The 12385-nt window shown below is 37.7% G+C and overlaps 1 protein-coding gene across 1 annotated transcript; it reads left to right on the plus strand.

Moving 5' to 3' along the window:
- The first annotated feature begins 9343 nt into the window (after nt 1-9343).
- On the plus strand, nt 9344-12044 carry LOC130461330 (uncharacterized). Its single transcript, XM_056829387.1, has 4 exons — nt 9344-9355; nt 9972-10181; nt 10830-11174; nt 11565-12044. The coding sequence occupies exons 1-4, from the start codon at nt 9344-9346 to the stop codon at nt 12042-12044; spliced, it is 1047 nt and encodes a 348-aa protein (XP_056685365.1).
- The last annotated feature ends 341 nt before the right edge of the window (nt 12045-12385 follow it).

Here is a 12385-nt window from a genome sequence, read left to right on the forward strand (position 1 = left end):
GATCATTGATGTATGATTAATGATTTATGCCCTTTATGGATTTATTCATCATTAATCATAACATTTTATCCACGTGTGATCCATTTAACTTACGTGTATAATTAAATGATCAACAAAATTATTTATGTTGTATTTTGCGTTACTTTACAAAGTTATCAACAGCAAAGATTCAACCATAGGAAGTATTTAGCTCACTAATTAATTAAAAACTTTGAACTATGCAATAACGGCTACGCATCGTTGTGGACCTTGTGGTCCGAGGGTGGTTATTGTTGAAAAGTTTGTAGGAAATTCTAAACTACTTAGGTTTCCTTTTGTTTTAAAGAAAAAACATCGAAAATTCATAGGAAAATAGTTTTTCTTTGTTTATTTTACAAGAAAAGTTATACGAAGTAGAAGAAAAGAAAATAGAAGTGGAAAATAGAGATGGATATGAGGAGAGAAAAATAGTAAAAAAAAAAAAAGGTAAGGAAGAAAAGAGTAAAATATGGCATTGTTTATTTTCAAAAAGAAAATTGTATTCCATCTATGAAAAAATAGTCTTCCACCCTTCAAAACAAACAAAGAAAAAAAGAAAAATTATTTTCAGTCAAAACAAACAGAGCCTTAATATATATAAATTATTGGTGAATCATGTTCCCTCCATCCCGATTTAGTATAGCTAGTAATTACTTATCAGATCGTGTGGTTTTAGAGATGTAATTATGGTTAAATTTAGTTGAATTACTCTCTTCGCTTGAAATTGGGTTCCTATTTGCCTCAAATAAAACTCTTATTTCTCATGGGTACAAGTATTTATCAGAGACATTGTAGTGAAATATCACTATTACGTAGGTTAAGGGAATAACAATAAAAGAAGTTTGTGAGGGGCCAATTCGGTATCAATGCAAGTTTTAATTTTTGGTTTTATATTTTTAAAAGTCATATAATTTATATTGAATCATGAATCAATTATATTTATCGATTTTGAAAATTGACAACAAAATGCTGAAAATTACCTATTCTTTTTTGTTTTAAATTTTCTAAAAAACAAAAAATTATAAACAACAAACGATATGTGTGCAATTTGTTTCCATGCCACTTTCTGAAACTTTCCAAATTCTCTTAATTGTTACTCCGTAAAAGTATTCAAGTGTGCATAAAACACACAGTATTACATGTAATTCAAAGTGTATTCGATAACAAGATGGAGATACTTATTAGACACAAACCGGCCACTTTCGACAACTCTTACTAAAATAGTAAAATAACTTCATTTATTTGGCATATCGGTTCTTAGAAGTTAGAAGTAGTGAGTAATGTCTCTAATATATATATCGTGAAGGTAGACGCAATCTTTGAAGATCAAAAGCAAAAGTGAAGGTAGACACAATATTTAAATAGTAATTAATTAATTTGTTGCTAAAGTACCTGAGATTAGTGCCTAATTGCGTACTGTTACTACCACAAAACGGCCACCAGCTTACTTTGATAACTTAAATTAGCTTCACTAATCACCATGCTTAATTAAAGATTTAAAGTTAGCCATAAATTGCAAATATAAGTTGTTTGGCACCAACCCATGATCTTAATTGTTTTCTAATACTACGATTAGCGATTAATTGTTTAATTATCAGAAGTTAGGACTTAAAGTACGTTAATCACCAATTTGTGTTCACACTATTTCCTTTCTTTTTGACGGAAAGTCTCAAGTAGTTTTGATAATCATAAGCTTTTCTGTCATACCGCCTGATAGAAAAGACGATCTTTTTAAAAAGTTTATACTTCCTCCGTCTTTTAATACTCGCAACGTTTGTTAGTTTCACGCATGCCAATGCACAACTTTGATCATTTATATCTTAAATTCTCTTTATGCAAAAATTATAAAAAGTTGATATTTTGAAAATACACATTGAGACGAATCTAACAAGATCCCACATGACTATGTTTTATCTTATATAAAAAACACTACGAATAGTCAAAGTAGATTATATGAATAGTGGCAAAAGTCCAAACGTTGCGAATATTTAAAAACGGAGGAAGTATTTGATAATTAGGTATATCATGGTATCATAGTAGACACTCGACACAACAAATCTCATCATTCAAAAGTGACATAGACACCGTACATTTTCAAAACAAACACCTTCTGTTAAGATATGTTAAGATATTAGATATTATTCTGTGAATATTCTGTAGAGTCCTAACTATGGTAAGTTACCTAATGTGTACCTAGGGTTTAGGTAACTGAGTTGTACTATATATATGTGTGTTATTAATGAGAATGAGACGAGATTGCACAATATTTGACATGGTATCAAGAGCCTAGGTTAAAAACCCTAGATTGACAGGTGAGCAGTATAGGCGTCTGATCGGACGTCTGGTTTATTTGGCTGTCACGCGACCAGACGTTGCCTACTCTGTACATGTCCTATCTCAATTTATGCAAGCACCAAAGGAGGCACATTGGGAAGCAGCTTTGCGAGTAGTGAGATATTTGAAGAAGTGTCCGGGTCAAGGTATACTACTTCGGTCGGACAGTGCGTTGCAGTTGGAGGGGTGGTGCGACTCGGATTGGGCAGGGTGTCCAATGACGCGTCGGTCGGTGACTGGATGGTTTGTGTCACTTGGTATGTCGCCAGTTTCTTGGAAGACCAAGAAACAGCATACGGTTTTGATGAAATCGAACAAACAATGTGAACAAAGCTTGAGCAATACACAAACAATGGAGCTCATCAACTGTAAACTGAGTTGATGAGGAGAGAATAATTCTTTTATTACTAACTTGCTTAGAGTACAAGCTGATATTATGAAACGTAGTAAATAGAATAATGCTAAGGATAAAACTTATATAGTAGGAGCAATGATGTGCTGTCTCAACCAATCAGAAGAGAGGAGCTTGCTGACAACCAATCAGATATCAACTCACTAACAAACAAACTGCCATGTCAGCATGTCAGTTATGGAATTCAGTTACAAGAGGAATCATCCTGTGTGTGCGTATGCATGACTGCTACTGTGTGGCATCTCTGGTGCAACTATGTCATGCTGTCCAACACCCCCCCTCAAGCTAGGGGTGACAGAGGAAAGTCCTAGCTTGGACAATAAATCATTGAACTGAGGAGAGGGTAAAGCTTTGGTGAACACATCTGCAAGTTGTGAATGTGTAGGCAAATAAGTTAGTTGAATCAAACCTTCCAAAACCTTATCCCTTGTGAAATGGCAATCGATTTCAATGTGTTTAGTTCTCTCATGAAAAACTGGATTCTTGCCTATGTAAATTGCTGATTGATTGTCACAATGTAAGGTCACTGGTTTCAAGTTGGTGACACCAATCTCCTCTAGGAGCCTAACCAACCAAGTAACCTCTGAAGCAGCTGCAGCCTGGCCCTGTACTCAGCTTCAGAGGAGCTTTTAGAAACTGTTCCTTGCTTCTTTGATTTCCATGAAACTGGTGAGTTACCAAACAATAACACATATCCAGTGACAGATTTTCTGGTGTTGGGGCAAGCAGCCCAATCACTATCAGAAAAGGCTTGCAATGTGAGAGAATTTGTAGCTCTAAGAAGGATACCTTGTCCTGCAGTATGAGCAACATACCTAAGAACATGATGCAGAGCTGAAACATGAGGAATTCTTGGTAGGTGCATAAACTGACTTAGAAGTTGAACAGCAAAACACAGATCTGGTCTGGTGTGAGTGAGGAAATTCAGCTTGCCAACCAATGTTCTGTAGTGTTCTGGCTTCTCATAAGGCATCCCCTCATCTGAAAACAACTTAGTATTGAGAGAGAGAGGTGTTGCTGCAGTTTTGTGAAGATCAAAATCACAATCTGTCAGGAGTGATTTAGTGAACTTTTTCTGTGTAAGCACAACACCTTCTGGTAAGTATCCAACCTCAATGCCAAGGAAAAAACTCATGATTCCCAAATCTTTAATGCTAAACACATCATCCAAATGTTTCTTGAGAGCTGTAATGGTAGGTAGATGATCTCCTGTAAGCAAAATGTCATCCACATACACAGCAGCTAAAGTGATGTGAGTGTCAGTTTTCTTAATGAATAAAGAATAGTCATTCTTTGACTGTATGAAACCCAGAAGATGTAGTTCACCATGGAGCTTGGCAAACCACTGCCTGGAAGCTTGTTTGAGTCCATATAAGGATTTTTTTAGTTTGCAAACTTGATTATCAGGATTTGGAATTCCTTCAGGCATTTTCATGTAAACTTCCTCATGGAGATCCCCATGTAGGAATGCATTGTTTACATCTAGCTGGTAGATTGTCCATTTCATGCTTGCTGCATAAGCAATAATACATCTCACAGTGGACATCTTAACTACAGGAGAAAAAGTCTCTTCATAGTCAATGCCAAACTTCTGTGTAAAACCTTGAGCTACCAATCTGGCTTTACATCTTTCAAGAGAACCATCAGCTTTAAGTTTAACCTTGAACACCCATTTGCAGCCAATAGGTTTCTTTCCAGCTGGTAGTGCAACCACTTCCCATGTGTCATTGTGCAACAAGGCTTGAATCTCCTTTTCCATGGCTTGAACCCATTCTGGTTTCTGAACAGCCTCCTTATAACTTCTAGGTTCAGTCATATTTTCAAGCAGAACAACCATGGCATGATGACTATCTGGAAGATTCTTGTAAGAAACAAGATTGCACCAATGTGTAGCTGTGTAACAATGGTAGTTGTCCAAATAGGAAGGTGGTTTGTGAGTTCTACCAGATGTTCTAGGGAGTTGGGATGAGATTGGTGGTGTAACAACAGAACTGGTAATAGAAGAAACAGAAGAAGAGAGAAGAGAAGAATCAGGTGGAGAATTAGATTGAGAGAAAGGTGTGAAAGGAGTGGAAGAAGAAGAAGAAGTTTCAGGAGAAGATGCAGATGTAGATGTTTGTGAAGGTGTGAAAGGAAGAATAGTGTTTGGGTCTGGTTGCAAAGGTGTATGAACTGGTAGGAAAAGATAAGAAGGAAAAGAAGAAGAATCTGGTGGAATTTCAGTGAGGAGATTGTTAGAATGATGAAATGGAAAGTGAGTTTCATGGAAAACAACATCTCTTGATACACTTATTTTTCCTGTTTTGGGATCCAGGACTTTGTAACCTTTCTGTGAGGGAGAATATCCAACGAAAACACAAGCTGTAGCTCTTGGATCAAACTTGGTTCTATGTGCTTTTGAGGTTGAAACATACACCAAACAACCAAAAGATCTCAAGTGTTCATAAAGGGGTTTGTGTCCATGAAGTTTCTCATAGGGAGTAAGGTTACCAATACTTTTTAATGGCATTCTATTGATGAGATATGTGGCACACAGTACACATTCTCCCCAATACTTCATAGGCAGCTTAGACTGAAAGTGTAGAGACCTTGCAGTTTCAAGTAAATGTCTGTGTTTCCTCTCAACAACCCCATTTTGTTGAGGAGTACCACTGCAACTAGTCTGTTGAACTATTCCCTTTTGTAGCAGAACTTGTTTCATATCCCCTTCACACAGTTCCAAAGCATTGTCTGATCTAATACACAATACTTTTGAACTAAATTGTGTTTCAACCATATTCAGAAAAGAAATAATCACAGAAACTGCATCTGATTTAGATTTCAACAAGTGAGTCCAAGTTGTTCTTGTAAAATCATCCACTATAGTAAGAAACATGGTACAACCAGTGTGAGTTTTGTGTTTATATGGACCCCAGGTGTCTAAATGGATCATCTGAAACATCTTAGTACTCTTTATGCTACTGACTGGAAATGAACTTCTAGGTTGTTTAGCTACAGGACATATTTGGCATATGCTATCATGTGCCAAAGGTGCTGCTAGACTATCAATCACCATCTTTATTTTATGATAGGGAACATGTCCAAGTCTCATATGCCAAAGTTGTGCAGCAGCAGTGTTATTGTTGGAAGCTTTGAGGCAAGCAGCTGAAGAATCTTCATTCACTTGTAGCTTGTTGTCATCCACACTGTATAGACCTGATCTGACACTACCAAGAACCTGTGGCCCTTTCATTGAATGGCCCTGAACATAGCATTTATCAGCTGTGAATGAGACTGTACAACTCTGATCTTTGCATAATTTATTGATGGATAACAGGTTGTAATGAAAATCAGGAACATGTAAGACTCCTTTTAACTGAATATGACAATTTAAAGTGACTGTTCCCTTATGATGCACTGCCACTTTTCTTCCATCAGGAATAGTAATGAACTCATTATCATCAAGTATAGCTTCATAAGTGTCAAACATGTTCAAGCTAGCACACATGTGATCTGATGCTCCACTATCCAATAGCCAACTAGATTTTGAACAGGTAAGAAAACAATATGTATTACCTGCCATGAAGGCATGACCTGCAGTATCTCCTTCCTCATTCTGGTGTTCTGCTGCACTTGTCTTATCATTTTGTTGTTTGTTCAGAAGGCTCAACAGTTGAGTGCATTGTTCTGCAGTGAGAAAACCAGGTTGAGTCCGTGAGTGTTCTTTTTCTGCAGTAGTATAGTGTTGCTGCTGATATTCCATCAGATCTTCATCTGTATAGCCTTCATCTGTGTAAGCAGCTCCTGCAACTCTTTTATCAGACTTAAAACCAGTGAAACCAGGTGGAAAACCATGCAATTTAAAACATCTTTCAGTGCTTTGACCATTGACTTTACAATGATTACAGAAATAGATGGATGGCTTCTTATATGTTGTTGGCTTACTCCCAGCAGCCACACCATTATACTGATAGTTGTTCTTGTAGTATGGTTGACTCTTGTAAGAGTTGTATCCACCTCTATTCTGATTGTCATTGTATCTCCTTCTGTCTGCTCCAAAAGCATGACTCTCATGATGTGGTGCAGGTGCGCCAATCTCTCTTTGCTTTTCTTCTTGTGCCAGCATTCTGTAAGCATGAGATATTGTAGGCAAAGGTTGCATCATCAAGAGACTTCCTCTGGTTGTAGCCAGATGTTCCCCCAATTTCATGAGAAATTGCATCAACCTTTGATCCTGTTGCATCTTAACAATCCTCTGAGTCAGATTACAAGTACACTGATTACAGGTACAAGTTGGCAATGGATTTGCTGCACTTATTTTATCCCATATTGACTTAATTTCTGTGAAGAACTCTGCTACTGTATGACCTCCTTGTGTGATCTCAGCTGATTGTTGTTCTAATGAGAACAATTGTGGTCCAGATACAAAACCAAATCTCTCCTCTAAATCTAGCCATATCTCTCTAGCAGTATGGTAATACAAAACACTTTTGGCAATAGAGCCATCAAGGTTAAACAGCAACCATGATATCATCATATCATTGCATCTCATCCATGCTTGATAAGTAGCATCTGTAGGATCTGGCCTTGTTAATGTTCCATTCACAAAACCTAACTTGTTCTTGGATGACATTGAAATCATCATGCTTCTTTTCCAATCTCCATAGCCTTCTCCTTTGAATTTAATCGAGACTAACTGACTAGCTGTGTTATCAGTTGGATGCAAGTAAAAAGGACTAGCAGGATCCTGATTTGGGGCTAAAATTGGTGTTGCCATTCTATTCTAGATAGAAATGCAGTAATGCAATAATTTGAAAGAGTAACCAGCAAAAGATTTCAATGAAACTTTCAAGAAGATTTCAGCAGAAACACAGAATTGGCAGAAGAAGTTCCTAATCAATCAGCAATTAGGAATACAGACAACAAAGAAGAAATGAGGATTAACAGACCTCAAAATCGAAGAACTCAGAATTTTGATTGAATTGTACCAACAGAATAGGAGAGAAAATCTGATCCAGGATCTTGATTCTACTGCTCTGATACCATGATGAAATCGAACAAACAATGTGAACAAAGCTTGAGCAATACACAAACAATGGAGCTCATCAACTGTAAACTGAGTTGATGAGGAGAGAATAATTCTTTTATTACTAACTTGCTTAGAGTACAAGCTGATATTATGAAACGTAGTAAATAGAATAATGCTAAGGATAAAACTTATATAGTAGGAGCAATGATGTGCTGTCTCAACCAATCAGAAGAGAGGAGCTTGCTGACAACCAATCAGATATCAACTCACTAACAAACAAACTGCCATGTCAGCATGTCAGTTATGGAATTCAGTTACAAGAGGAATCATCCTGTGTGTGCGTATGCATGACTGCTACTGTGTGGCATCTCTGGTGCAACTATGTCATGCTGTCCAACATTCTCGGTCGTCTGCTGAGGCAGAATATCGATCGATGGCAGCTCTGACGTGTGAGTTGAAGTGGTTGAAACAACTACTACGCGACTTGGGGGTGACACACGACCAAGGCATGAGGATGTATTGCGACAGTCAGTCTGCGTTGCATATTGCGCAGAATCCGGTGTTCCATGAGAGGACAAAACACATCGAGTCAGATTGTCATTTCATTCGAGATGCAATCAAGGAAGGGATCATCAGTCCGTCGTACGTGTCGACGAAGGTTCAATTAGCAGATATCTTCACCAAAGCGTTGGGGAAGGCGCAATTTGAGTTTTTTTTGAACAAGATGGGCATTCGAGATCTACATGCTCCACCTTGAGGGGGATGTTAAGATATGTTAAGATATTAGATATTATTCTGTGAATATTCTGTAGAGTCCTAACTATGGTAAGTTACCTATGTGTACCTAGGGTTTAGGTAACTGAGTTGTCCTATATATATGTGTGTTATTAATGAGAATGAGACGAGATTGCACAATATTTGACACCTTCTTTTAAATTAGGAAAGACAACATTTGCTAAAAGCCAACATAACATCGAGGTTTTTGGGCAATCCATAAAAAAATCATCTTTTTTTCCCAACATTGAAGTTGTGTATCGATCAGGCACAATGCCACGTGGAGTGATAAGAGTCACACGATCGAATCTTGAGTGCGCCAAATGTAGGTGTGTGTTGAGGTTACAACACAATTGATAACTTGTTTGACGTAATCTTATCTCACCTTTATAACATAAAGACTGATTAAAGAGGGAATTAGATAGATCGCATTAACACCTTCAAATCCAATTAAATTAAGATTAGAGTTTCTAATCATGTTTAATTAGTGGATTCTAATCTGCAATTAATTTAACTACGTACGTTCCAAAAATTGTGTTCTTTGGAATATCTTCATGGTATAGAAGGGGACTAGTTTAATTCGAGCCAATCAATAATGATTGTTTGACCACCTCATTATATTTTCCCTCTTTAAGTAACTTCTTTGTGCTTTACTTTTCATAACTCACTAGGTGTTTTCCTCTTCAAAATGAGGGGAAGATATGATTACTTATTGTGTTCAAAGTTAATGGTCACCTATTTACAATGGTTTAGGAAATAATTGGGTTTTAGTTGTGAAAGCTTTGGCATTGAGACAAATGGATAGAGTGGTACTCTTTCTGTTTTTCTGAGTTTTTACTCATTTATGTTTTACGCGATTTTCAATGCTCTAGGTTCATTATCAATATCTTGAATATATTTTGTATTAGTAAAAATTCTAAAAAGTTCATATTTTGAAAATATATGATAATACGAATCCAACAATATACCACGTGATAATGTTTATTCTCATACTTTTGTAATTTTGACCACATAAATAGTAAATAAATAAGCAAGGGCGATTATGGGGCGGCGCGTGATGAGCGGCGGAACAAGACCCCAAATTTTAATTTCAAATATAGTGTAAGTAGTTTTCCAAATATATTTAAAAAAACTATAGAGGAGCATAGCTAGGTTAATAAAATTAATCTCTATTATATAAGCCAAGAGAGGAGGGGCAAATCATTAACACCAAATTTCGTGTCCATGAGCAAAAAGACGAAAATATCCCTACATATCTCTCCTCCTATTTCGGTTTATGCATTAAACCCCATCCCCAGCCTCTGAAATAAACCTCCAACCCCCCTTCAACGTGCTCTCTCTCCTGACTCCATCACCCTTTCTTCGTTCATCTCTCCCTTTCTCTCTCCTCTCACATTTTAATTTTTTGAAATTTCTGCTCCTCAGATTTCTCCCATTAACCTAGCGGTGAAGTCCAACAAGCAGATAGCACAATCACCGGAGAGTTTACCGGCGTGTTGGCTGAGAACGCAGATTAATGCGCAGAGGAGAGCGGCGAGGATGACAACGAAGTCGCCGACCACCGTATTCTCCGCCGCTTCCTTAGTGCAACCACCGTATTTGCTTTTTATTTCCATCAGAAATTCAGATCTAAAGGTAAAATCTTCCCTCATTTCCTTTATTATTTTCATGTAATTATAGTATTTGTTGTAATATGTATTCTTCAATTTGTTTATGTGACTTCCAACATGATTAGGCATAATTCTTCTAATTCTTCACTATTGCAGTACAGTTTATTGGGTTTTGAATTAGGTTTTTTTTGCCTCCCTTTTGATTTCGAATTCGTTGAATTAGGTTTTTTTTGCCCTCCATTTTGATTTCGAATTTGTTGAATTAGGGTTTTTTTGCCCTCCCTTTTGATTTCGAATTTGTTGAATTAGGGTTTTTTTGCCCTCCCTTTTGATTTCTAATTTGCTAAATTCTGATTCTTGACGTGATTCTGAAATGGGTTTTGGGTTTTGTTGAATTTGTAGGAAATGGGATTTTTGTTTATCGTCAAATTTTAGAATTGGGTGCTGATTTTTGTTAATAATTTATTGTTGGTCTTGCAACGCCCTACTCTCCCATCCCCAATCAAGAACGCTGCTGAAATCCATGATTCGCAAAAAGAATTGGGGATGGGCATATAATACCCAATTATGGCACGATGTGTGGCTTGGTGGTAGCACACTCAAAACCTCCTTCCCAAGGTTGTATCTCATCAGCGTCTCAAAAAATGCATCAGTTGCATCTAATTGCTTCTAGGATGGGCTTGAATGGAAATGGACTTTAAGCTGGATGAGACCTCTGCGGCCCCGTGATGAGCAAGAATTACCCATGCTACACGAGTTGCTACAAGTTGTAAACCTATCCCCAGGTGACTCTGACACTCTCATATGGACTCCACTTAAGAAAGGATGCTTCTCAGTCAAGTCTTTCAGCCTTGAACTTACGAAAAGTGACGTAATCTGCCCTCAAAAATCTTTCGCAAGCCTATGGAAAGGGCTAGTACCGTACAGGGTTGAAATTTTTGTATGGCTTGCTCTCCAACAGAAGCTCAACACAAAAGATAAGCTATGTCGATTTGGTATCATGGATCCATCTCTAATGGTATGCACTCTCTGTAACTCAGCCCTGGAATCATGTGAGTACATCTTCTTGCACTGCTCGTTGGCTCGTGATATATGGTGTTGGTGGCTTAACATATGGCATCTTCATTGGTGTATGCCCCTATCCTTATTTGATGCATATGAGCAATGGGTTTACCCCAAGAGCGGGTCCTTTTTCAGAAAGGTATGGAAGGCATGCTTCTTTGTTATTCTATGGACTCTATGGCGAGAGCAAAACAATCGCATCTTCGATGATATCTCATGCCCCCTGCCTCGCCTGCGAGACCTCATACTCCTAAGGATCAGTTGGTGGATAAAGGGATGGGGGTTTGCCTTCCCATACGACTCAATTGATATTGTTCGTAACCCAAGCTGCCTCAACTGGTGACAGCAAGCACCACACTCCCGCGCCATCTCAACCCCCAAACAAATATGGTGCCCACCTCCCCCATCCTTGTTCAAATGGAATGTTGATGCATCGTTAAAACTCACTGAGTCAAAGTCAGCTATAGAAGGAGTCCTAAGGAACCACCAAGTGGATTTCATGTGCCTTTTCTTGAGTCCAATACCATTTATGGAGATAAACCATGCTGAAACGTTCTCCATTTATAGAGCACTGAAAATATCAAGATCAATCGAATGGATTAAACAAAGCAGAATCATTGTTGAATCAGACTCGGCAAATGCAGTCCTGCGGTGCAACGACGACAATAACGGCCCGTGGAACCTGAATTTTATTATCAACTTCATACGTTGTGAAATGAAAACCGGACAGGGGATTGAAATCACATACAAGGGTAGGGATACAAATATGGTGGCTGACTCATTGGCGAAACGTGGACTCACGAGACATGATGAATTCATAGCCTGACTCTAAGCAGGCACTGTCAAAAGCTAGTAGTCAGGATATGCACTCTGTATGTAATGAGAAATTAGGTATTTATGCCTAAACTGAAGCAATAAAATCAGTCCAACTTATCAAAAAAAAAATGGAAGTATTACTCCTAATAAAATACGGTCGGAAATAACAAGTGTATGTGGCTCCAAAAAAAAAACGTAGTGAGTAATAAATTGCATTTAATTACACATGTTTGATTGAATGATTGAATATATATATAAACATGCGTTTTTGTGTTAATTATGCTGCATAATTGCACCCACTGGAATCAGGCCGCAATCTGCAAGTTACTCTGGAACATTCACAAGAAGAAA

This window comes from Spinacia oleracea, chromosome 5, assembly GCF_020520425.1.
Source record: "Spinacia oleracea cultivar Varoflay chromosome 5, BTI_SOV_V1, whole genome shotgun sequence".
NCBI lineage: Eukaryota > Viridiplantae > Streptophyta > Magnoliopsida > Caryophyllales > Amaranthaceae > Spinacia > Spinacia oleracea.